The sequence below is a fragment of the Oncorhynchus kisutch genome, linkage group LG20 (assembly GCF_002021735.2).
Source record: "Oncorhynchus kisutch isolate 150728-3 linkage group LG20, Okis_V2, whole genome shotgun sequence".
Taxonomy (NCBI): domain Eukaryota; kingdom Metazoa; phylum Chordata; class Actinopteri; order Salmoniformes; family Salmonidae; genus Oncorhynchus; species Oncorhynchus kisutch.
In genome coordinates this window covers 29,860,035-29,884,534 of record NC_034193.2, presented here as the reverse complement: position 1 = coordinate 29,884,534, position 24,500 = coordinate 29,860,035, and the positions used below count along the sequence as shown (strand labels likewise).

Genomic DNA, 24,500 nt, shown 5'->3' with positions numbered 1-24,500 from the left:
TACAAATCATCAAAGTTTGGAGAAATTGCACCTGTGGGGGACGCTACTGAGCACTCCATGGCCACCAGGGGTAGGGTATTGAACAAATATGTCTGATTCATCCCAAAGACAAAAAAATAAAAATAAAAATTGGGGGGGGGGGGATTCCATGACCAGACTTGGCTTGTTACACTATGTTTTCTAGGGGTGTATTTAGCTTCATGATGTGAAAACAAGTGTATGTACGTAAATGTTTATAAAACTATGTTATATCAATATTGGAGCATTGATAATATCATATACTATTTAAACATTCTAAACATTTGATGTGGCAATTCAACCCCTATACCAATTATGGCCTAAAGGCCATAACCACACCTGGAATGCCATGGTGTCCGGCACAGCATGTTTCTGATAAGCAAGACAACGATGCACTGAATTTCTCACCGCCCTATCCAAATAGAGCCGCTGTGTTCCATGATTTGGCGTTCACCTTCTGAAAATATATGCAGCCAAAAATATATAGTAGCCAACAGAACCCATGCAGAAAAACACACCTGCTGTCTCCATGCACAAAACATTTTGGATGTCAATGATACAGAGGTAGCCTACAGAAAGAATGCAGGTAAGGTAATAAGCATAATAGCATGGTATACATAGCCCTATAACTTCAATCTATAGCTACTCCTAGCCTATTATGCCTATAATAAAATCCCATATGAAGATGCATTTATTATTGCATAGGCCTATATTGCGCAGGCCTAACTGAAGGTCAGTCGGCCATATAATAAGCTCGACTGTTGTTCCCTGTTACAAATCGATTAAACCGTCCAACCCACAGAACCAACAAGTAAGTGTGAGTGATGTTTTCGCATGTGTGTGTATCTGACTCTCCTACCTGGGTCTGCTGTAACTATTTTACATGAGTGAGATGTTAGACAAATTCCTGAACTAAGTGTTTTCATCATTCAAGATTGCAGCCGGAAGCAACAAGAAGCACTGCGATGTGTGTGGACCCAAGGACAGGAAGACACAGTACACATGCATCAAGTGCAAGAAATACAGTTGCTCATGTGGTGTGTAGACCGGCCATAATGTGTTCAACGGGGCTCATTTATCATTTCCATTAAATACTGTATGTAAAATTTGTCCTTCCAATTTGTTCAGTTCAAAGCAATAAACATCAATAGTGATGAAAACCTTGTTTCATTTATATTTGTTCAAGATAAACAATAATTCCACCCATTTTTGTTTACAAAAATCGCATTCTCTAAAAAATAAAAGTGCGGTAAGTGAGGTAAATGGCAAATATTAACCATGTACGCTGTCTGTATTTCTTGTAATTGATAGAAGTCAACATTAAGTATTTTTACGTAAATTGTTACGGCTGTACTGTTTTAAAAACCCAATAATGCCGTGGGTTCATTGGGTGACTAACAAAAACATGAACACCACACAAGGGTTAAGCTTACACGCAGGTGTTCAGAGCATGCTAATTAGCACAGGTGGCCGCCTTTGTCTTCCGTAAACAAGTTCTGTAACATGGAGATATGGCCGTGTGTGAACTGCAATTATATTATTTTCAGTCAATCTTTAGGATGATAAAACCCCCCCCATCTATTGATCGCATGTAATCAATTGAGTATGAATAGACAGGATAAGATTCCAACATCTCTTTAATTGGCTTTGAGTCATGGATTATAGCAGTAAATATGAGCTATTAAACATTTTCTTGCCATCACCAAAATAGTTGATTGTGAATATACAAAGACATGAAAAGTTCATAACGGAATACTGTATATAATCACTTGACCCATTCTTTTAATGCAATCAATTACAAATTGAAGTAAGAACTTTTTAACTCATAAAAGGGGAACAAAATTGTTTGAAACAGCCATTTTAAAAACAGAAACTGAGAACTATATAATACACATGGCAATTCAGTCCAGTGGTTGTCCTTCCAACGTAGAAGTCGTCTCATCGAACAGACTGAGCAGGTTCTTTGGTTCAAAGCTGGGTCGAGGGAGGGGCTCTGAGCGGACCCAGTTCCGGACGGGCCATTGGGAAGTGTGTGTAGATGTGTTGTGCTGATTGTGTGTGTCCATGGACCGGTCTATCTGGCTGAGTCTGTGAGAGCTTGTGCCTTTGGGGGACCCTGTGAGTGCTGTCATTGTGTGGCGGGATCTGTCTGAGTGGATGCTGGAGGGTGTATGTGCGAGGTTGAGGCTACGTGAAGGTGTGTGGATGTGACCAGAGTTTATAGAGTGTATAGGGGTGTGGGCAGGACTGAGTTGATGGAATACTGGAGGGGAGTTCGGCAGAGGGGTGGAGGTGCTTCCCATGGATAGCCGGGATTTGATTCTGTTGAATGAGAAAATTGTGTGAATGTCAAAGGGCAATAATAAGTGAAATATAAGTTAAGCCTTTTTCTATTGAGTAACTGTGGCTGAAAGGATGGACAAAAGATTGATCTCACTATACTTTTTCAGCAGCAGTGCTAACATTGCATTTTATTTTAATATATTTTTATTTTGCCTATGTATGTTATGTTGTGAATTTGAACATGAAATATATGTGTCTCTTGTAGATTATTCTGACGTTTTTCGTATGATGTACCCATATATGACTAATGAAAACTTGCTATGTCCTCATTGAGATTTTACAGACGTGTTTAATACGCCTTATTTATATACTTTTGTAATATTTATGAAATGCATATTGTTATATTTGGTAGCACTTATTTATTTTTCCTTTGCCTCAACCCCCTTTTGATGTGTAGAATGGATGTGGGTGGGGCCAGGTCCACATAATGGTGCAACTTTCAAAAAAATCCCAAAAGCTCTGACGAAGGCCGTGTGGCCGATACGTAAGCTTATTAAAGATCAGTGATACTATCAAGAGCAGTGTGCAGTTTCCTTTTTCCTTCATCTTGTTCAATTGTTGCCATGCACCTGCAAATTAGATTCCTCAGATGTGCGAGTGCCTTTTGAATTTTGTATACCCATTTTTCACTCTGCACTCTGAAATCTTGTAAGTATACACAGAAGTAAAAGACGTACCAAGTATACAATGGATCCACTACGAGAGATCAACTCACTTACCACGCATTGTGCGAGTACCCCTTCATTCACACAAGAAGATGCCAATAAGATCATTTTTCCTACCTCCAACATGGACAACCCAGTTCCACGCTCGACTGTCGAACTCAAAATCCAACTACAGAGACTCCGAGAGAAAGAAGCACGTTTGTTCCTGCATGGCACCACTCTTAGCGAGTATTGGCGCAACAAGCACATTTCAAGAGGACTGAGAATACAGAAGGAGCCTACAATAAGGGAAAACAATACAACTTGGGTGCAATGGGGTGAAATACTCAACAAATGCTCATTAGATTTAATGCTATTAATCGTGGAACATGTGTCGAAGGAAGTGAAAGAAGTTCAAGTTAAGATTAGCGAACATGAGGCTATAATGAAGGAGATTTTAGGCCTTAATTTTACAGCCATAGACGATACGATCAAGCAGTCCATTGGGAAATACAGAGACTCTCTACAAGCAACAAAGATCAAGAAATACCAGCGAGACAGAGGACTACCAACTCAGCCGGGTGTACGCATGGGAAGGCCCAAGAACAGGAGCACAGAGAGGCCGACGGAGGGACGCACCGCTGATCGGGGGACACAGATACGCAGCAGCGGGAGGACATGGACACTTGGACACAGAGGCATCCACAGAACGAATTCCCTACAGACAGTGACTCCAGCTACCATGGCACACAGTCCGTTTTTTAGCCCGGAAGCAACAGAGGACTCCACGAAAGAAAATAAATGATGCAGGAGAGGCAAGCGGTTGAAGAGGAGACCAGGAACACAGACCGTGGACATGGAACTACAGTGGGACACAGTAATTAATCTCTCCAAAAAAGACGTTACTGACGCTCAAGTCTCTCTCTTTTGTACCTACATGTACAGATAAACCATTCGATACGAAAGTAGATCTGTTTAAATTCATTCGCAAGATTAAATTTAATCATGTGTTTTCGCAAAACACTGATTCGGGCCTAGAAACAGATCAAAGAACTGGTACCCATTTTAAGCCGAAAAGCTAATTCTGTCCCATGGTTAACAACTCCTCGATTAATACCCATTGTAGGTTAGTCAAACAAGAAGCCATGTCAGTATATGAGACAAACAAACCATATTCAGAAGAATCTCACTAGAACAGAAGAACTGGCACTCAACGAATTAATGAAAGATTCATCTTTGGTTATAAAACCTGCAGACAAGGGCGGTGCTGTGGTTGTTTTAGACTATGAAAAATATCAAAGAAATTCAGAGACAACTCAGCAATTAACGTTTCTATAGAAAACTGAGTGTTGATCCCACACAGGTGTTCCAAAGAGATATATGCTCGAATCTGGAGCAAGCCCTATTAAAAAACCTGATCTCAAAACCTGAATATGAATATCTTTGCTGCAAATGTGCCATACGTCCATGCATATATATTTTACCGAAATTACACAAACCTAAAATACAACAAGGCAACTATCAAGGTAGACCAGTGGTTGCAGAAATAGGCTCAATGCTAGAGCCTTTGTTGAACTTTGTAGACGCTTTTATTAAATCTCATGTGCAATCATTGCCATCATATGTAAAAGACTCTATAAACAAGATCTCACCAATAACGGGTTTAAAAGAAGACTGTATTTTGGTCACATTAGATGTCGAGAGTCTATATACCAGCATTCCCCATGTGGGGGGGTTGGCAGCACTAGCACACTATTTGGGAGACAGAGATACTAATGAATATCCACCAACAAACTTCATTCTAGAATTGGCTGAATATGTTTTGACGTACAACTATTTCAGGTTTGATGATGAATACTACATTGATGGGCTCTACATTTGAATAACGTTTTGTTAATAATTTAAACGAGAATCCATTTTTGAATAAAGTCCTGAAGTGGTGTCGATATATTGACGACATTTTTTGTATATGGGAAGGAACTGAAGAAGAATTGTCAGATTTTATGGCACTAATCAATGACACTGACCCTAATCTCAAATTCACTATTGAATGTGACATTATCTCAATATGTGGATTGAGAAATCAAATGGAACCCTATTTAAACCTCTGTACGGAAAAGAAACGGAAAGAAATACTCTATTACAGAGTGACAGCTTCCACCCTGAGCCATTAAAAAGAGGACTTCCAAGAAACCCGTTTTTTAGACTGCGCCGTATATGCCACTCCACAGAGGATTATCTAGAAAAAGCAGCGGAGATGCGCATGATGTTCAAAGAAGAGGCTCTCTCTCACAATGTGTGGATGAAGCTCATAATTTGGCATTTGAAAAAACACAAGATGAACTGCTACAAAAAAGACCCACTAAAGCCAAAGAACACTAATGTTCACAACTACATATACTTTGAATTCGCGAAAAGTGGGAGGTGTGGTCAAGAAACACTGGAATATTTTATAATCGGACCCAGCTTTGCCGGCTGAATTTAAATATCCACCACGTATTGTGTATAGGAGAGGTCGCAATTTACGCGATAAATTGGTTCATGCCAACTGCCAACCACAAAATAAAATTAGCCAAGCTCTTTTACACCCTCTACCAAATGGTAGCTATAAATGCAGAGGATGCGCACAGTGCAACAACATGATAAAGTGTGAATATTTCTGCCACCCACACACAGGAAAACGGTTCCAAATAAATGACATTATTACGTGTTCCACCACCCCATGTTATTTACATTATTAAATGTCCATGTGGGCTCTGTTATGTCGGTAAAACCACCCGCTCTCTCAAACAGAGAATTAGTGAACATACAAGTTCAATCAGGAGAAATGACAGGGATTATCCAGTCGCTGTACATTTCAATTACCTGGAGCATGACATTTCCACCTTTAGATTTTACGGAATAGAGAAAGTTAAGATATCAGACAGGGGATGAGATATTAATAATACTCTGAGTAAAAGAGAATGTTTTTGGATTTTCACCCTCCAGACATTATTTCCTAAAGGACTTAATGATGAAATGCCTATGTATGTTATGTTGTGAATTTGAACATGAAATATATGTGTCTCTTGTAGATTATCCTGACATTTTTCGTATGATGTACCCTATGACTAATGAAACATTTCTATGTCCTCATTGAGATTTTACAGATGTGTTTAATACGCCTTATTTATACACTTTTGTAATATTTATGAAATGCATATTGTTATATTTGGTAGCACTTATTTATTTTTCCTTTGCCTCCAACCCCCTTTTGATGTGTAGAATGGATGTGGGTGGGGCCAGGTCCACATAATGGTGCAACTTTCAAAAAAATCCCAAAAGCTCTGACGAAGGCCGTGTGGCCGATACGTAAGCTTATTAAAGATCAGTGATACTATCAAGAGCAGGGTGCAGTTTCCTTTTTCCTTCAATATATTTTTATTGTTGACTCTTTTAGCTTAACAGGTACAGTTGCGGACAAATATATTGCCACCCTTGCACTTTTCTTAACCTCTTGAAACTAGGGGGCACTATTTTCATTTTTGGAAAAATAACGTTCCCAAAGTAAACAGGCTATTTCTCAGGACCAGATGCTAGAATATGCATATAATTGACAGCTTAGGATAGAAAACACTAAAGTTTCCAAAACTGTAAAAAATATTGTCTGTGAGTATAACAGAACTGATATTGCAGGCGAAAGCCTGAGAAATCCAATCAGGAAGTGACTCTTATTTTGAAACCCCTGTGTTCCTATGCATCCCTATTGCCCATTGAAAGGGATAGAAAAAAGGAATCTGGTTGATATGGCTTCCCTAATGTTTCTACAGCCACTAGACATAGTTTCAGGCTTTTATTTTGAAAAAATGAGCGTGGACAACATTGCGTAAGTGGCCAGCTGAGGGCTCTGAGTGATTTGTGCGTAATAGACAAAGGCGGCCATTGTTTCTCTTTCCTACTAAGAAGCCACCTGTCCTGGTTGATATATTATCGAATAGATATTTGAAAAACACCTTGAGGATTGATTATAAACAACGTTTGCCATGTTTCTGTCGATATTATGGAGCTAATTTTGAATATTTTTCGGCGTTGTCGTGACCGCAATTTCCGGTCAAATTCTCAGCCAAACGTGAAGAACTAACGGAGTTATTTCGGCTACAAAAATAATATTTTTGGAAAAAAGGAACATTTGCTATCTAACTGAGAGTCTTGTGAGTGAAAACATCCGAAGCTCAAAAGGTAAACTATTTAATTTGATTGCTTTTCTGATTTTCGTGACCAGGTTGCCTGCTGCTAGCTAGGCATAATGCTATGCTAGGCTATCGATAAACTTACACAAATGCTTGTCTTGCTTTGGCTGTAAAGCATATTTTCAAAATCTGAGATGACAGGGTGATTAACAAAAGGCTAAGCTGTGTTTCAAGATATTATTTCACTTGTGATTTTATGAATATTTATGTCCGTTGCGTTATGCCAATAAGTGTCAGTTGATGACAACGCTCCCGGGTCCGGGATGGGTAGTTACAAGAGGTTTTAACTCAAGGCACACCTGTTAATTGAAACGCACCTTCAGTGCTCAGTTGTCTCCACCAAGTCTGTCCCTAAACAATTTGATTTGCTGGTTTTACACATTAAAAACGTTCAAATAACTCTTTGTTGACTGTGTCTGGGTGTTATCAGCCACCATCAACACCGGCCTGTACTCTAAATGCCCTAAGCTCTCTTCTGGCCCCTTCCACCAGCTGACAAACTAACCCTGATTCAGATGACCATCCTACCCATGCTAGACTACAGAGACAAAATGTATAGATGGGCAGGTAAGGGTGCTCTCGAGCGGCTAGATGTTCTTTACCATTCGGCAATCAGACTTGCCACCAATGCTCCTTACAGGACAGATCACTGCACTCTATACTCCTCTGTAAACTGGTCATCTCTGTATACCCGTTGCAAGACCCACTGGTTGATGCTTATTTATAAAACCGTCTTATGCATCACTCCCCCCTATTTGAGATAGCTACTGCAGTCCTCATCCTCCACATACAACACCCGTTCTGCCAGTCACATTCTGTTAAAAGGTCCCCAAAGCACACATCCCAGCGACTGGAACGAGCTGCAATAAACACTCAAAATTGACAGTTTTATCTCAATCTCTTCAAAGACTCAATCATGGACACTGACATTTGTGGCTGCTTCGCGTGATGTATTGTTGTGTCTACAGTCTTGCCCTTTGTGCTGTTGTCTGTGCCCAATAATGTTTGTACCATGTTTTGTGCTGCTGCCATGCTGTTGTGTCTTAGGTCTCTCTTTATGTAGTGTTGTCTCTTGTCGTGATGTATACATTTTTTTTTCAGCCCCCGTAGCCCTTTTGGTAGGCCGTCCTTGTAAATAAGAATTTTTTCCTAAGTTTTGGGACTGGGGGGGCAGTATTGAGTAGCTTGGATAATAAGGTGCCCAGAGTAAACTGCCTTATGGACTTTATCAAACATTTATTGTGGAACTGGGATTCATGGGAGTGCATTCTGATGAAGATCAAAGGTAAGTGAATATTTATAATGCCATTTCTGACACCTCTCCTTCTTTGGAAAATGGCTGTATGTTTTTCTGTGGCTAGGTGCTGACCTAACATAATCGTTTTGTGCTTTCGCCGTAAAGCCTATTTGAAATTGGACACTGTGGCTGGATTTACAAGAAATGTATCTTTAAAATTGTGTAGAATACATGTATGTTTGAGGAATTTTAATTATGGGATTTCTGTTGTTTTGAATTTGGCGCCCTGCAATTTCACTGGCTGTTGGTGAGGTGGGACGCTACCGTTCCACAGATCCCAGAAAGGTTAACCAACTTGCCTAATAAGATATATATATATATATTTTTTTTTTTAAAGCTGGTTGAGAGCAAGCCAAGTGTGCAAAGCTGTCAAGGCAAAGGGTGGCTACTTTGAATAATCTCAAAAATAAAATAAATGTTGATTTGTTTAACACTTTTTTGGTCACTATGATTCCATGTGTGTTATTTGGTTTTCACTATTATTCTACAACATAGAAAATAATCAAAATAAAAGAAAAACCATTGAATGAATAGGTGTCCAAACTTTTGACTGGTACTGTACATTATCCAGCGACATTAAAGTAGTCTGAGTCTACAAAACATTAGGAACACCTTCCTAATATTGACTTGCACCCACTTTTGCCTCAGAACAGCCTCACTTCATTGGGCATGGATTCTAAACGGTGTCGAAAGCGTTCCCCACGGATGCTAGCCAATGTTGACTGCAATGCATCCCACAGTTGTGTCAAGTTGGCTGGTAGTGGATCTCTACTCTAAATAGCTTGTTCCATCTCATCCCACAGATGCTCAACTGGATTGAGATCTTGTGACTGGGCAGGCCACTGCAGTAAGCTGAATTCACAGACGTGTTCATGGAACCATTCCTGGACAATCCTAGCCATGTGGCATAATCCTGCTGAAAAAAACTGAGTTGCAGATGGATACAATACCGCCATGAAGGGATGCACCTGATTGGCAATGATGTATCTTCAACTTGCACCAAGGTGGCATAGCAGTTCAGACGTCTTTTGTCCTCGTCTTGTCCTGTATATATATATATATATTTACAACTTTTTTTTTCTTTTTTTTTTTCCATCAACTCATCTTCAAAACACTCTCCTGCAACCCGCCTCACCAATTTATATTTATAAAAAAGTATTATTTACCTCAAATCTGTAATCCTCCAAGAAGCTAGCCAGAAGCTAGCCAGAAGCTAGCCTGAAACTAGCCAGAAGCTAGCCAGAAACTCCAAGAAGCTAGCCTGAAACTAGCCAGAAGCTAGCCTGAAACTAGCCAGAAGCTAATCAGAAGCTAGTTAGCTTCTTTACTGGCAAATCGTTAGTATTCAGCTAACCACGGTTTGTGGTCAAACCACGGTTTGTGGTCATCAGCTATCCTTTAGCTCGAAAATCTATCGCCAGTTCTGTACGGCGCAGCGCGGCTCGGAACGGAACATACCGGACCAATTTTTCTCTCATGTCCCTGGATTTCGACTGCTCTCTGGACATTCATACCCGGATCTCACAGCTAGCTAGCTGCTATATCCGTGTGACTATCGGCCTTCGTCGATTCCGGAGCAAACATCAATTATTCCGGAGCTAGCCAGCTCCGTCAATCACTCCTGGGCTGCAGTCACCTATCCGGACCCGTTTTACTGCCTACGCGGAGCCCCACCGGGCCTTCACAACTGGACTGCCGACGTTATCTACCCGAAGGAGTTATCCGGCTGGCTCCTCCGTCGCGACGTTACCTGAACGCCCATCTGTGGCCTGCTAACCGTTAGCTGTCTTACCGGCTGCTATCTGAATAGACAATCGGACAATTTATTTATTTTTATTATTATTATTATTATGTTTTCTTATTGGGCCTCTATAACTATATCTATTGTTTTTATTTTTGTTGTTGTTGTGTGATTTGGATTAATCCCCTCTACCACACGGAACCACACTAATCTACTGACGGAACGCAAGAGGTGGCTAACAACAGACCTCCATCCTATGCTAGCTTGCTACCGATGGCCTGGCTAGCTGTCTAAATCACCGTGATCCCCAACCAACCTCTCCACTCACTGGACCCTTTTGATCACTTGACTAAGCATGCCTCTCCTTAATGTCAATATGTCTTGTCCATTGCTGTTCTGGTTAGTGTTTATTGGCTTATTTCACTGTAGAGCCTCTAGTCCTGCTCACTATACCTTATCCAACCTATTAGTTCCACCACCCACACATGCAATGACATCTCCTGGTTTCAATGATGTTTCTAGAGACAATATCTCTCTCTTCATCACTCAATACCTAGGTTTACCTCCACTGTATTCACATCCTACCATACCTTTGTCTGTACATTATACCTTGATGCTATTTTATCGCCCCCAGAAACCTCCTTTTACTCTATGTTCCAGACGTTCTAGACGACCAATTCTCATAGCTTTTAGCCGTACCCTTATTCTACTCCTCCTATGTTCCTCTGGCGATGTAGAGGTGAATCCAGGCCCTGCAGTGCCTAGCTCCACTCCTATTCCCCAGGCGCTCTCTTTTGACGACTTCTGTAACCGTAATAGCCTTGGTTTCATGCATGTTAACATTAGAAGCCTCCTCCCTAAGTTTGTTCTATTCACTGCTTTAGCGCACTCTGCCAACCCGGATGTTCTAGCTGTGTCTGAATCCTGGCTTAGGAAGACCACCAAAAATTCAGAAATTTTAATTCCAAACTACAACATTTACAGACAAGATAGAACTGCCAAAGGGGGCGGTGTTGCAATCTACTGCAAAGATAGCCTGCAGAGTTCTGTCCTACTATCCAGGTCTGTACCCAAACAATTTGAACTTCTACTTTTAAAAATCCACCTCTCTAAAAACAAGTCTCTCACCGTTGCCGCCTGCTATAGACCACCCTCTGCCCCCAGCTGTGCTCTGGACACCATATGTGAACTGATTGTCCCCCATCTATCTTCAGAGTTCGTGCTGCTAGGCGACCTAAACTGGAACATGCTTAACACCCCAGCCATCCTAAAATCTAAACTTGATGCCCTCAATCTCACACAAATGATCAATGAACCTACCAGGTACCTCCCCAAAGCCTTAAACACGGGCACCCTCATAGATATCATCCTAACCAACTTGCCCTCTAAATACACCTCTGCTGTCTTCAACCAAGATCTCAGCGATCACTGCCTCATTGCCTGCATCCGTAATGAGTGGAGGTCGTTTGACCGCTGACCCATCACTGTAAAACGCTCCCTGAAACACTTCTGCGAGCAGGCCTTTCTAATCGACCTGGCCGGGGTATCCTGGAAGGATATTGATCTCATCCCGTCAGTAGAGGATGCCTGGATATTTTTTTTAAATGCCTTCCTAACCATCTTAAATTAACATGCCCCATTCAAGAAATTTAGAACCAGGAACAGATATAGCCCTTGGTTCTCCCCAGACCTGACTGCCCTTAACCAACACAAAAACATCCTATGGCGTTCTGCATTAGCATCGAACAGCCCCCGTGATATGCAGCTGTTCAGGGAAGCTAGAAACCATTATACACAGGCAGTTAGAAAAGCCAAGGCTAGCTTTTTCAAGCAGAAATTTGCTTCCTGCAACACTAACTCAAAAAAGTTCTGGGACACTAAAGTCCATGGAGAATAAGAACACCTCCTCCCAGCTGCCCACTGCACTGAAGATAGGAAACACTGTCACCACTGATAAATCCACCATAATTGAGAATTTCAATAAGCATTTTTCTACGGCTGGCCATGCTTTCCACCTGGCTACTCCTACCCCGGACAACTGCACTGCACCCCCAACAGCAACTCGCCCAAGCCTTCCCCATTTCTCCTTCTCCCAAATCCATTCAGCTGATGTTCTGAAAGAGCTGCAAAATCTGGACCCCTACAAATCAGCCGGGCTAGACAATCTGGACCCTTTCTTTCTAAAATTATCTGCAGAAATTGTTGCCACCCCTATTACTAGCCTGTTCAACCTCTCTTTCGTGTCGTCTGAGATTCCCAAAGATTGGAAAGCAGCTGCGGTCATCCCCCTCTTCAAAGGGGGGGATACTCTTGACCCAAACTGCTACAGACCTATATCTATCCTACCGTGCCTTTCTAAGGTCTTCGAAAGCCAAGTCAACAAACAGATTACCGACCATTTCAAATCTCACCATACCTTCTCTGCTATGCAATCTGGTTTCAGAGCTGGTCATGGGTGCACCTCAGCCACGCTCAAGGTCCTAAACTATCTTAACCGCCATCGATAAGAAACATTACTGTGCAGCCGTATTCATTGATCTGGCCAAGGCTTTCGACTCTGTCAATCACCACATCCTCATCGGCAGACTCGACAGCCTTGGTTTCTCAAATGATTGCCTCGCCTGGTTCACCAACTACTTCTCTGATAGAGTTCAGTGTGTCAAATCGGAGGGTCTGCTGTCCGGACCTCTGGCAGTCTCTATGGGGGTGCCACAGGGTTCAATTCTTGGACCGACTCTCTTCTCTGTATACATCAATGAGGTCGCTCTTGCTGCTGGTGAGTCTCTGATCCACCTCTACGCAGACGACACCATTCTGTATACTTCCGGCCCTTCTTTGGACACTGTGTTAACAACCCTCCAGGCAAGCTTCAATGCCATACAACTCTCCTTCCGTGGCCTCCAATTGCTCTTAAATACAAGTAAAACTAAATGCATGCTCTTCAACCGATCGCTACCTGCACCTACCCAACATCACTACTCTGGACGGCTCTGACTTAGAATACGTGGACAACTACAAATACATAGGTGTCTGGTTAGACTGTAAACTCTCCTTCCAGACCCATATCAAACATCTCCAATCCAAAGTTAAATCTAGAATTGGCTTCCTATTTCGCAACAAAGCATCCTTCACTCATGCTGCCAAACATACCCTTGTAAAACTGACCATCCTACCAATCCTCGACTTTGGCGATGTCATTTACAAAATAGCCTCCAATACCCTACTCAACAAATTGGATGCAGTCTATCACAGTGCAATCCGTTTTGTCACCAAAGCCCCATATACTACCCACCATTGCGACCTGTACGCTCTCGTTGGCTGGCCCTCGCTTCATACTCGTCGCCAAACCCACTGGCTCCATGTCATCTACAAGACCCTGCTAGGCAAAGTCCCCCCTTATCTCAGCTCGCTGGTCACCATAGCATCTCCCACCTGTGGCACACGCTCCAGCAGGTATATCTCTCTAGTCACCCCCAGAACCAATTCTTTCTTTGGCCGCCTCTCCTTCCAGTTCTCTGCTGCCAATGACTGGAACGAACTACAAAAATCTCTGAAACTGGAAACACTTATCTCCCTCCCTAGCTTTAAGCACCAACTGTCAGAGCAGCTCACAGATTACTGCACCTGTACATAGCCCACCTATAATTTAGCCCAAACAACTACCTCTTTCCCAACTGTATTTAATTTTATTTATTTATTTATTTTGCTCCTTTGCACCCCATTATTTTTATTTTGCACATTCTTCCATTGCAAAACTACCATTCCAGTGTTTTACTTGTTATATTGTATTTACTTTGCCACCATGGCCTTTTTGCCTTTACCTCCCTTCCCACCTCATTTGCTCACATTGTATATAGACTTGTTTATACTGTATTATTGACTGTATGTCTGTTTTACTCCATGTGTAACTCTGTGTCGTTGTATCTGTCGAACTGCTTTGCTTTATCTTGGCCAGGTCGCAATTGTAAATGAGAACTTGTTCTCAACTTGCCTACCTGGTTAAATAAAGGTCAAATAAAATAAAATAAATAAAAAATGTTCAGATATCCTGTGGCATTCAAACATTGCTCCACTTTCATCAAGGGGCCCAATGTGTGCCATGAAAACATCCCACGTCACCAGCCTGCAATGTTGATAACCACTTGAGTAAATGCTTTTCTCCATACCCTAGTCCACCCATCAGCAGGAACCCAGATTCCGACCAGGCAATGTTTTTCCAATTCTCCAGGGGCTACTGTTTTCATTCCTTAGCCCACCCATCGCAGTTTCTTGTTTTTTTGCTGAAAGAAGTGGAACTCTAAGGTCCAGCAGTGTTGCGGTTGTTGACAGACTCAAACCGGTGCGCATTGCATCTACTACCATACCCCGTTCAAAGACAGTAAAAAAAATTGTCTTGCCCATTCACACTCTGAATGGCAAACATACATCAATGTCTCAAAAATACTTTAACTCCTTCATCTCCAACGATTGAAGAGTATTTAACAATAAGGGATCATAGCTTTCACTTGGTCAGTCTCATGGAAAAAGCAGGTGTCCTAATGTTTTGTACACTCAGTGTATATGAATATGCAGAAAAATGGACAATGAGGTTGCATTAAATGGAGAACTCCCTCCCAATCAATATCTCAAATGCTCACTCATTTGGATGTTATCTGGTCTCGTGTCAGTTCAGAGTTTGTCATTTACCTGTGAGAGAAGGTGGGGGAGTGCTCCGGGCCCAGGGCGTTGGGCAGAAACACCACGTCCTCGAGGCTGCCTGAGTCAGTGTGCATCATGGCACTGGGGGGCAGCATGAACTCCAGCTCCGAACTCTCCTTTGGAGGGGTGCACGGTGAAGGGGGCGCCCAGCGTGGAAGGAACGGGAGGTTGAGAGAGGAGAAGAGCCCCCAACCAGAGTATAAAATAGACTAAGAGAGAAAGGTAAAAAATACACAAGTTTATTTGAATAGAAGTACAAATCAAACAGGTTCATCTTGAACAACATTGAGAGTCTATCCACAGGGATGCAAACTGGTGAGGGCCCAAAAAGGAGACTTATTTTGTAAAAAAAGTAATTCCATGCTTAGCGTGAAATGCAGGTTAACTAATTAAACAACAAATAATATGATTTACATGATCAGTCTGTGTGTAAAATAAAAAGGGGTTAATGTGACTCATCTAAAAAAAAAAAATTTAAGAAAGCAATCCAATGCGATTTGTTGCCTAGACTTAACAGCAAACACTGAAGCCTTGAGAAGAAAAAAACAATATACCAATATTGCAGTTAGCCATGACAGCCTTTATAATAGAACGTTTGACCACACATCTAAAATATTGCACATGGGGAAAAACATCTTAAAATTAGAAATTGTTTCATTCTAACTGGCACTCTTTTTGCTCTATTATAGTGGACACTATAGAAGATATCGATCAAGTGCACAAGGCAACATGTGCAAAAATAATGTTCACTGAGTAAAATAAACATATCAATCCCCCTCACTCACACACAAGTGATACTGTCAAGTTCAACAACAAAAGCAATATTTTTGGACTACACTGCACATTACTACATTATACACTTTCTGCCTGTGGACATGTGTTCTACAATGTGCCAGCAGAGCATGATACCCTTTGTTGGCATAATTAATATCTTTCAGGCAGAGAGTACACCTAGCATACCCCTTTTAATGCACTGTATTGAAAAAGTGAGAGCGGGAAAGTGTGTGGTGTTCCTTTCACCTCCATAGTGGCATCCAGCTTAAGCCAGGCCCAGCTTCAGCTACACTTGATCCCTGAATCCACTTGTTTAACAAGCAATGCCTCATTTTCAACTAATTCTCTCATTCTGAAAATGAACCACATACTGTAGACGGAAAACATTATTTCACAGATAGTAGTTAGTTAGCTAGTTAAAATTTCACACAGATTGCCAGGGTCCTAGTAAGCAACTAAAGCGTTATAAATTGAGGAACGGAAAGGAGTCAAATACCAGTTAATACTATAGCGAATTGGTTAGGTTACTAACGTTAGCTCATCTGATGTTATAACATTAGCTAGATAACGTTAGCTGTCTGACTTCATTAACCAACTAATTTTCACACCATAAACTCAATTATTTGATCAGTTAAGTTGGCTAATGTTGCTCAACATTTCTCTGGCTAGCTAACGGAGAATTCGATCCAGCTAGCAAGATACTTAACAATGCTAACAATACTTGTTCCACCACACTTTCTCCCTCACCTCAAACTTTCCAAATGCCAGTTGTTTTTCAAGTACACTCCATCCTCTTCTCACACCTGTTCTCGTGGTCAGGCTTCTCACCTACCTCTTCGTTATCGTTCAGGGAACGTGCTGCTGTAACCGGCAAACTGCGTTTCTACTCTCTGCTGTCTTTCCAGAGCGCACGCTGATGCTGTAACTAGCAAATTGGTTGTCCCTTCTCTCTTCAGTCACGTGCTGCATTATGTTGTTATGTGAACAATTAGCTGAGCCTTGGATACAGCCAGTATTGCTCCAAAAGCACATCACACGTTCGCTTACAGCCAGTAATGATCCAAAGCCACCCCCCACCCAAAATTTTCTCAATGGATCTACACGAATCATGTAGGTCACCTATTTTGGATTAAACTGCAAATTTTGCAGAAAGGTGACTAGTTTGCATCCCTGTATCCAACATGTGTATCATAGCTACTTTAGAATAGATTTTCTTATGCTGGTTAGCAGTTGAGTTTGAACAAAATGTATTATTAAAATAGTTAAATCGCAGTTTAGAGGGAGGCGGAAAGTTATGGCGGCTGGGTTTACCAACCTGGCAGAAGGTGACTAGTGTGAGCAGGGTTTCGCGGAGGAAGAGGGAGACATGGCGCCTCCACCTGTGTCTCCTGACCACTGGCAGAGTGAGGAGCTCGGGCACGGTGGCCCTCACAGACAGCTCCGGGGCCAGCATCATCCGCAGCACAGTCTGCAGCTCCACTGACAGGCCTGGAAGTACACAGACAATAACGGGAAACAGAAAATTAATAGGCATAAAATGTGAATGTCTAGACTCTAGATAAATTTGCCAGGTGCAAACCATATGAACAAAATGATTCCCTTACACTGATGCTCCCGATTGCATTTCAATATTAGACAAGCACATGGAAGGACATGATAGTGTGCAGGTTCATTGCACTGCTGAAAAGGAGTACAAATCAAACGGGCAAATCTTGTATAACATTGAAAATCAATCCAACATGCGTATCATATACATTTTCTTAAGACCTGGGGTCGTAGCCACAAAGCGTTTCAGAGTAGAAAATTGGTTGTAAGTGCTAAGAGACATTTTACTCTACCCTATTTGGTTTAAAAAAATAATTAATTTAAAAAAGAAGTTGTGCATGAGCTGTCCTAACCAGTTAAGTTACCAGCAGGTGTCTTGAAAATAAAAAAAATAGGCAGTGAGTCAGTGGTTCCTGTGTCACATGCAAATGCTTTGGATTTGTTGAAAGAATTGGATATTTCTAGGATATGATCAATCCATAAATAATCTAAAACTACATGCATCTCTTGGGCTTTTGACAATGATTTCACGAGGCCCATGTCACTAGGCATTGAGATGGTGTCAGGCAAAAACTAGAAGTATAGAAGCATTTTACCATTGCAACATTTGTGTCAGGCAAAAATTATATTAAGCGTTTTATCATTGCAACATTTGATGTACAGTAACATTCAACGTGGTTGTCTGAAACGTGTTCACAGCTGGCGATGCCTTACCGCAATTGGGTATTTCCCATCATTTGTTAGAATATCAATGAGAGTCATCACCATCTTTCCTTTGCGGTACCTCAAACTGTTGTGATTAGCACCTGAGAAACTTTTATGAGGAGTTTTACTCCTGGCTCAGAGTTTGAGCAGTGTCTGAACATCATCTTAAAACCTACTCAGAGTTTATTTTTTCTGTCTTAAAAACAGGTTAACAGGATTCCAAGTACCTTCTCTGAGATGCTTTGTGGATACGGTCCCAGATGTGTAAAAGCTGCCATTACCCATTATCTGTGTCATATTTAGAAGATTGTTAAATTGAAAAAAACTAAACAAAAAAAAGCCAATAAATATATTGTACAAAAAAACAACAACCTGCCATTACCATTGGTAAACTCTGCAGGTAGACGGCCTTGTCTGAGCTGCTGCCATCCCTCTCCCCCTTTTGGCACCTCCATATTGCAAGCCAGCTCCAAGATGGACACGCCAAGACTGAGAGAAACAGGAAAGTCTCATTATTACTAATTGATTAGATATAATCATGTTTTTTCCCCACCAGGTGCTCAAAGCACTTCACATCATAAAGGGTAATCACTTCCTCCATTATTAAGGAGTATAGGGAGCACCGGCATCATCACCTGAAAACGTCAGCAGCAGGGCCATACTCGCCCCTCAGCAGCTCTGGGGCCATGTATCGGGGATCACCCTCCTGGACATCCTCCTTCTCCCTCCCCTTCCCCTCCGGCAGGCCAGCGGCGACTCCCTCCCCTCGGAGCTCCAGTGCCAGCCCAAAGTCTCCTAGTTTGAGGCGGCCAGAGCGCGTCAGGAACACGTTGGCCGGCTTGAGGTCCAGGTGGGCGAAGCCACGGGCGTGAAGGTGGTGCAGCGCCGAGAGGAGGTCGCACAGGTATGCCCACGCTGCAGGCTCATCTGTAGAGTAATGGGAGAAAAATTTGTCATTATGGACACACAGGGTTACATTCCTCAGGTATTGTTAGCACAGCCGTATTGTGTATCAGTGGCGGTCAGACAGAGTGTATCAACAGAAATCATCACACCTCAAATATGTCATAGAAATAGGTGACAAGAACTATAAACAAATACAAAGACACTCACATTAACTACATTTAATTTCACTGCCATTCACAAATCACATCCATAGAACAGTAGTATGCAACATATGATGTGTCACACAGTGCACCTTTCCAATTTTTACTGACTGACCTGGGCTGGAAGGTTGGGCCTCAGCGTGCAGCAGCAGGCTGGTGCAGCACAGCTCCATCTGGATGTACAAGCGGCACCCCTCCTCCCAGGCTGCCACAAAGCCCAGGATGTGTGGGTGGGGGCACAGGCGCTCGTGGTTCTGGGCCTCCCGCATGCTCCTGTTGCGCTCACTGTTGCCCCTGAAGCGCTGGACTGAACGCTTGACAGCGTAGTGGTGCCCGTCATGGAGGCTCAGCACCTGGGAAGCGGTCAAGTGGAGCTCTGAGATCTTGTTCTTGTGTTATTTAGGCTCTCCACATTAAAGATGTTGATTGACATGATACATTTTATCTATGATATCTTAAATTTCCTGTGCATCCGTTTTGGACAGTTCCCACTCACCTTGTACACCTCACCAAAGGACCCTCTCCCCAGCAGGCCCAGGTTGGTGAAGCACTGGTTGAAGTAGGACTGCTGTCTGCCGGGGTCGTACAGCGACAGTGGAGGGGGAGATTTGATGAGGGAGTGGGAGAGGGGAGACCAGGGGGACGGGGGGCGCTGGGGGAAGACCCGGCTCAGAGGGGGGCAGCCCTTGGACGGGGGGCGCGGAGGTAGTGAGTGCGAGATATGGGCGGGAGTCGAGAGAGATGAGGTGGAGGATGAAGAGAAGGGGAGGCGGCGTTTCTTAAGGGAGAAGGACTGCTCAGCCTTGGAGAAGTGGGTGGGGAGGGGGAGAGGTGTGGTGGCCACTTTGGTTTCCAAGAACACAGACATGGCTTGGAGAAGTTGAGGGATCAATAAAGGAGCAATGGCCTGGGAAGTGACAGGGAAGGTATGGTGACCGTAGGATCCTGAGTTTCTGAGCACAAGTTCTGAGATTCAGAGCTGAGAAAATAGAAAGGTCAACATTAGTGTGCTTTCAACATAGTCAAGACAAGGTGATGTTGACATTGGGTGCAAAACAGATAACAAATCTGTAAAAGACAACCTAATCAAAGCCACTTTAGGTAGCTAACAATTATAGCCTGAACCACATGGGTGACGTGTCAGTCAAATACCCATTGACCATCTAAGCTGGCACAAATGTCATTGATTTTGTTTCTGGTAAATAAATTAACGTTGTCAGCTAATAACTGTAGCCTTGCCATCTATTTGGGTAATCTTACCGTTAACATTACATGGAAATTGCATTATTCAATGTAAACAATAGCTAGCCAGCTCTCCAAAAGGAGTTTACTTACCAGACTGGACGAATTCAATCAAAATGAACAGCTTAATTCCAAGTGACAGTCATCAACATAGCTAATAGTAGCATTCTTATGACCAGAGAAACACGAAAGTCATCGTTAGATTAAAATATACTGGTTAACGTTCGATAGTTAGCAAATAGAGCTGGCTAGCTCCTATCCAAGTCAAGCACATTGTATTTCATGGAAAATAGATGTTTCTGAACCAGAGGAGAACGACTTTCCCCGCCTCAACCAAGTACGGTTAGCTGCAGCCCAATATGGCGACCGGAGTACTTTCTTCTTCGATGAGGTTAAACGGCGGTTGGCATCCAATATATGTTGCCTTATCGCCACCTACTAGACTGGAGTACAGCTCCCTAATGCTTTGCATGAAGAAAAAAAAAATATATATATATACCCTACCATCGAACACTACACTCACACGTTTTAAAAAATTGAAATTAAAATTAAAAACACACCCTACTCCACTATTTAGTCCTACCTCATGCCAACAACTTGAAAGGATGTGGCACCGTCACGTAACACACCCTGTAACTCTTCTGATGTCAACTCTCGCACTGTAAATACTGCACGGCCAATTCAGACATCAGATTGACCATGCAACGCCTTTAAAGCAATTCTGCACCCATACTCCGTAGAATATGCAGCTGCCACCACAACCTCAATTTTCTGCGACTCACATTCCATCCCTGCAGTAACGTTGACAACCATTGCTATAAAATGCTAAAAATCAAATTTGACTGAAACATGTCACTTGCCGGCCTATCCCTCTGTACTGGTACAGATCTACTACTCACACCCCTCTCAGGATTCCTCCCCCTTGACCCATCTTCCTCTACTTTCTTCATTGCCTCAGCATATGACAACTTCTGCATTACTCTAACCTTGGAAACCCCAACCTGCATCTCTCGCACGGGACATTTCTGACCCCCAGCCTCATGGGCACCCCTACATTTAACACAATCCCCTACTTTTTCCAATGCTACACATTCCTTAGTCTCATGCCCTTCTGCACACTTCTCACACCTAGGAACCTCCCTCCTACAGACTGCTGCGACATGTCCAGAAACGTAATGTGTTCGGCACAAAAGCTTGTAGAGGATTACTTATATATCCGAATGTAACCGATGTGAAATGGCTAGCTAGTTAGCGGTGGTGCGCGCTAATAGCGTTTCAATCGGTGACATCACTTGCTCTGAGACCTTGACGTAGTGGTTCCCCTTGCTCTGCAAGAGTCGCGGCTTTTGTGGAGTGATGGGTAACGATGCTTCGTGGGTGTCAGTTGTTGATGTGTGCAGAGGGTCCCTGGTTCAAGCCCAGGTTGGGGCGAGGAGAGGGACGGAAGCTATACTGTTACATTGATGCTGTTGACCCGGATCACTGGTTGCTGTGGAAAAGGAGGAGGTCTAAAGGGGGGTGAGTGTAACCGATATTAAATGGCTAGCTGTTGGCGGTGCGCGCTAATAGCGTTTCAATCGGTGACGTCACTTGCTCTGAGACCTTGAAGTAGTGGATCCCCTTGCCGCAGCTTTTGTGGAGCGATGAGTAACGATGTGTCAGTTGTTGATGTGTGCAGAGGGTCCCTGGTTCAAGCCCAGGTTGGGGTGAGGAGAGGGACGGAAACTATACTGTTACACTAACATCACTTTGTCGAGCAAAGACTCAACATCAAAACTCAAAAGAACAGACAATGACTCTTCTGTTTCACCACTCATGCTACCCTGTATGCGTCGCACAACGAGCATCACAAACACTGGGAATCTTCACCTTCAGTTGGTGAACTTTTACATTTACTGCTACCCCAGTAATCACTCCTTTCAATGGCGCTCTCGAGAGCAAAACAATTAACATTTCTTGCCCCATTTTGTTTAAAGTGGAACGCCTTCTCCCTTTGACCAGCAGAAACAAACAATTATCACAAGACCACTTCTGCTTACCCTCACTGATTACACAGTACCCAACTCTGTTTTCACCCACCCTGAAACTGCAAATGGATCAGTCAAAAGGCAAGGGTCCACTTTCTCCAAAAACTTCACTCCTACTGTCACAGACTCATCTTTATCCTGAACGTCGGTGCAAGCATTAGGCTCCGAGAAGTTCACCACACTTACCACCTCCAATACTTTGACCTCATTCACTTCCATTTCTCCTCCTGTCTCCAGCTCACTCTGCTTACACTTTCTACCATTCTTCTTTAACAAACCATCTCTTTTTTACACAATTATTAACCTACTCAAGCTCACCGTCTTCCTCCCTCTCTCTCTTAGACCTCCTCAGCCTTTTTCCCCCCTCCATTCCTCCTCCGTATTCCAGTATATGTCTCCTTATGATAATACTGCACTTCTCCTGACATACATCTTGTTCTTGCTTTCTCAAGAGACGCCATTTAACCGGCTGTCCTAATCTCCGTACAATCAGCACAAACCCCTCGGGATCGGCGACCGGAGTATAGGTGCAGAATGGCGTTAAAGGCATTGCATGGTCAATCTGATGTCTGAATTGGCCGTGCAGTATTTACGGTGATACGGCCTCTGCAGAAGTCAGGGCATTCATCCTGCTTGCGCTTCGCGGAAAGCTGTTGTGAGAGAAGTTGTCTTCTTCTACGATGAGGTTTAACGGCAGTTGGCCTCCAATAATTGTTGCATTACCGCCACTTAAATCAAATCAAAGTTTTTTTGTCACATGCGCCGAATACAACAGGTGTAGACCTCACAGTGAAATGCTTACTTACAGGCTCTAACCAATAGTACAAAAATGTATTAGGTGAATAATAGGTAAGTAAAGAAATAAAACAACAGTAAAAAGACAGGCTATATACAGTAGCGAGGCTACATACAGACACCGGTTAGTCAGCCTGATTGAGGTAGTATGTACATGTAGATATGGTTAAAGTGACTATGCTTATATGATAAACAGAGAATAGCAGTAGCGTAAAAGAGGGGTTGGTGGGTGGCGGGACACAATGCAGAAAGTCCGGTTAGCCAATGTGCGGGAGCACTGGTTGGTCGGCCCAATTAAGGTAGTATGTACATGAATGTATAGTTAAACTTACTAGACTGGGAGTACAACTCCCTTATACTTTGCTTGAAAAAATAAATAAAAAATAAACAAACACCCTACCATCTAACACTACCCTCACAATTTAAAAATATATATAATAACACCACCCTACTCCACTATTTAAACTATCTATTTAGACCAACAACCTGAAAGGATGGGACACCACCACATAACACACCTGGAACTCTTCTGATCTCAAGTCTCGCACACCCAAGTACCTCTCCACAGCTGCCACCACAACCTCAATTTTCTTGGACTGACGTTCCATCCCTGCAGTAAAGTTGATAACCATTGCTATAAAATGCTACAAATGAAATCATGTATCACTTGTTGGCCTATCTACTACTCACATCCCTCCTCTCAGGATCCCTCCCTTGATCCATCTTCCTCTACTTTCTTCACTGCCTCAGCATATGACAAATTCTGCACTACTCTAACCCTGGAAACCTCAACCTGCCTCTCTCGCATGGGATAAATCTTATCCCCAGCTCCATGGGCACCCCTACAATTAACACATACCACTACTTTCCCCAATGCTACACATTCCTTTTAGAGAGAAGTTGTCAAGGAATTGAGTTTGTGTTTATACAGTACCTCCCGCCCCCACCTTCCATCAACCAATCACATCAATGCGGTAATATGCGGAGCTATACGGAGCCCTCCACATTGTTACTACATTTGGAGCTCAATTTGGCCTCGTTTGTTGTTTTTTAGTTTCTTTTCATTATAAAAAATTATCATCAAACAACAACTTACATCCCTGCATCAAACATGTCTAACAAAACAAAACACAGGTATGAACAAGAAAATACTAGATAAAAAATTCAAGTGCAATTGTATTCACTCAGGAAAAAAATCTCATAATAATGATTCAGGAAGATGTTATTCTTTTTGTTATTCACTATAGATAATGTCTTAACAAGATGATTCAATTCAATCTAAAACATGTTTAATTTTGGTAGAGAATTCTGGAATTTGTGTTTGTGTATAAAGTAT

At 42.5% G+C, this 24,500-nt stretch overlaps 1 protein-coding gene across 1 annotated transcript; it reads right to left on the bottom strand.

Annotated features, from left to right (window-relative positions):
• Window positions 1–1,637: 1,637 nt before the first annotated feature.
• Window positions 1,638–20,750, bottom strand: pkmyt1 (protein kinase, membrane associated tyrosine/threonine 1). The gene is made up of 8 exons (XM_020454382.2): window positions 20,436–20,750; window positions 19,597–20,079; window positions 19,216–19,453; window positions 18,630–18,921; window positions 18,377–18,483; window positions 17,060–17,232; window positions 14,959–15,179; window positions 1,638–2,340 (listed from the first exon to the last, which is right to left on the bottom strand). The coding sequence occupies exons 2-8, from the start codon at window positions 19,966–19,968 to the stop codon at window positions 1,920–1,922; spliced, it is 1,824 nt and encodes a 607-aa protein (XP_020309971.1). The 5' UTR covers window positions 19,969–20,079; window positions 20,436–20,750; the 3' UTR covers window positions 1,638–1,919.
• Window positions 20,751–24,500: the final 3,750 nt, after the last annotated feature.

Coding starts and splice junctions, on each gene's coding strand:
- pkmyt1 (XM_020454382.2), bottom strand. CDS start 19,968: ATGTCTGTGTTCTTGGAAACCAAAGTGGCCACCACACCTCTCCCCCTC. Junction 18,922..19,215: donor GGCCCAACCTTCCAGCCCAG/GTCAGTCAGTAA, acceptor ATTACTCTACAG/ATGAGCCTGCAGCGTGGGCA. Junction 17,233..18,376: donor ACCTGCAGAGTTTACCAATG/GTAATGGCAGGT, acceptor GTGTACTTCCAG/GCCTGTCAGTGGAGCTGCAG.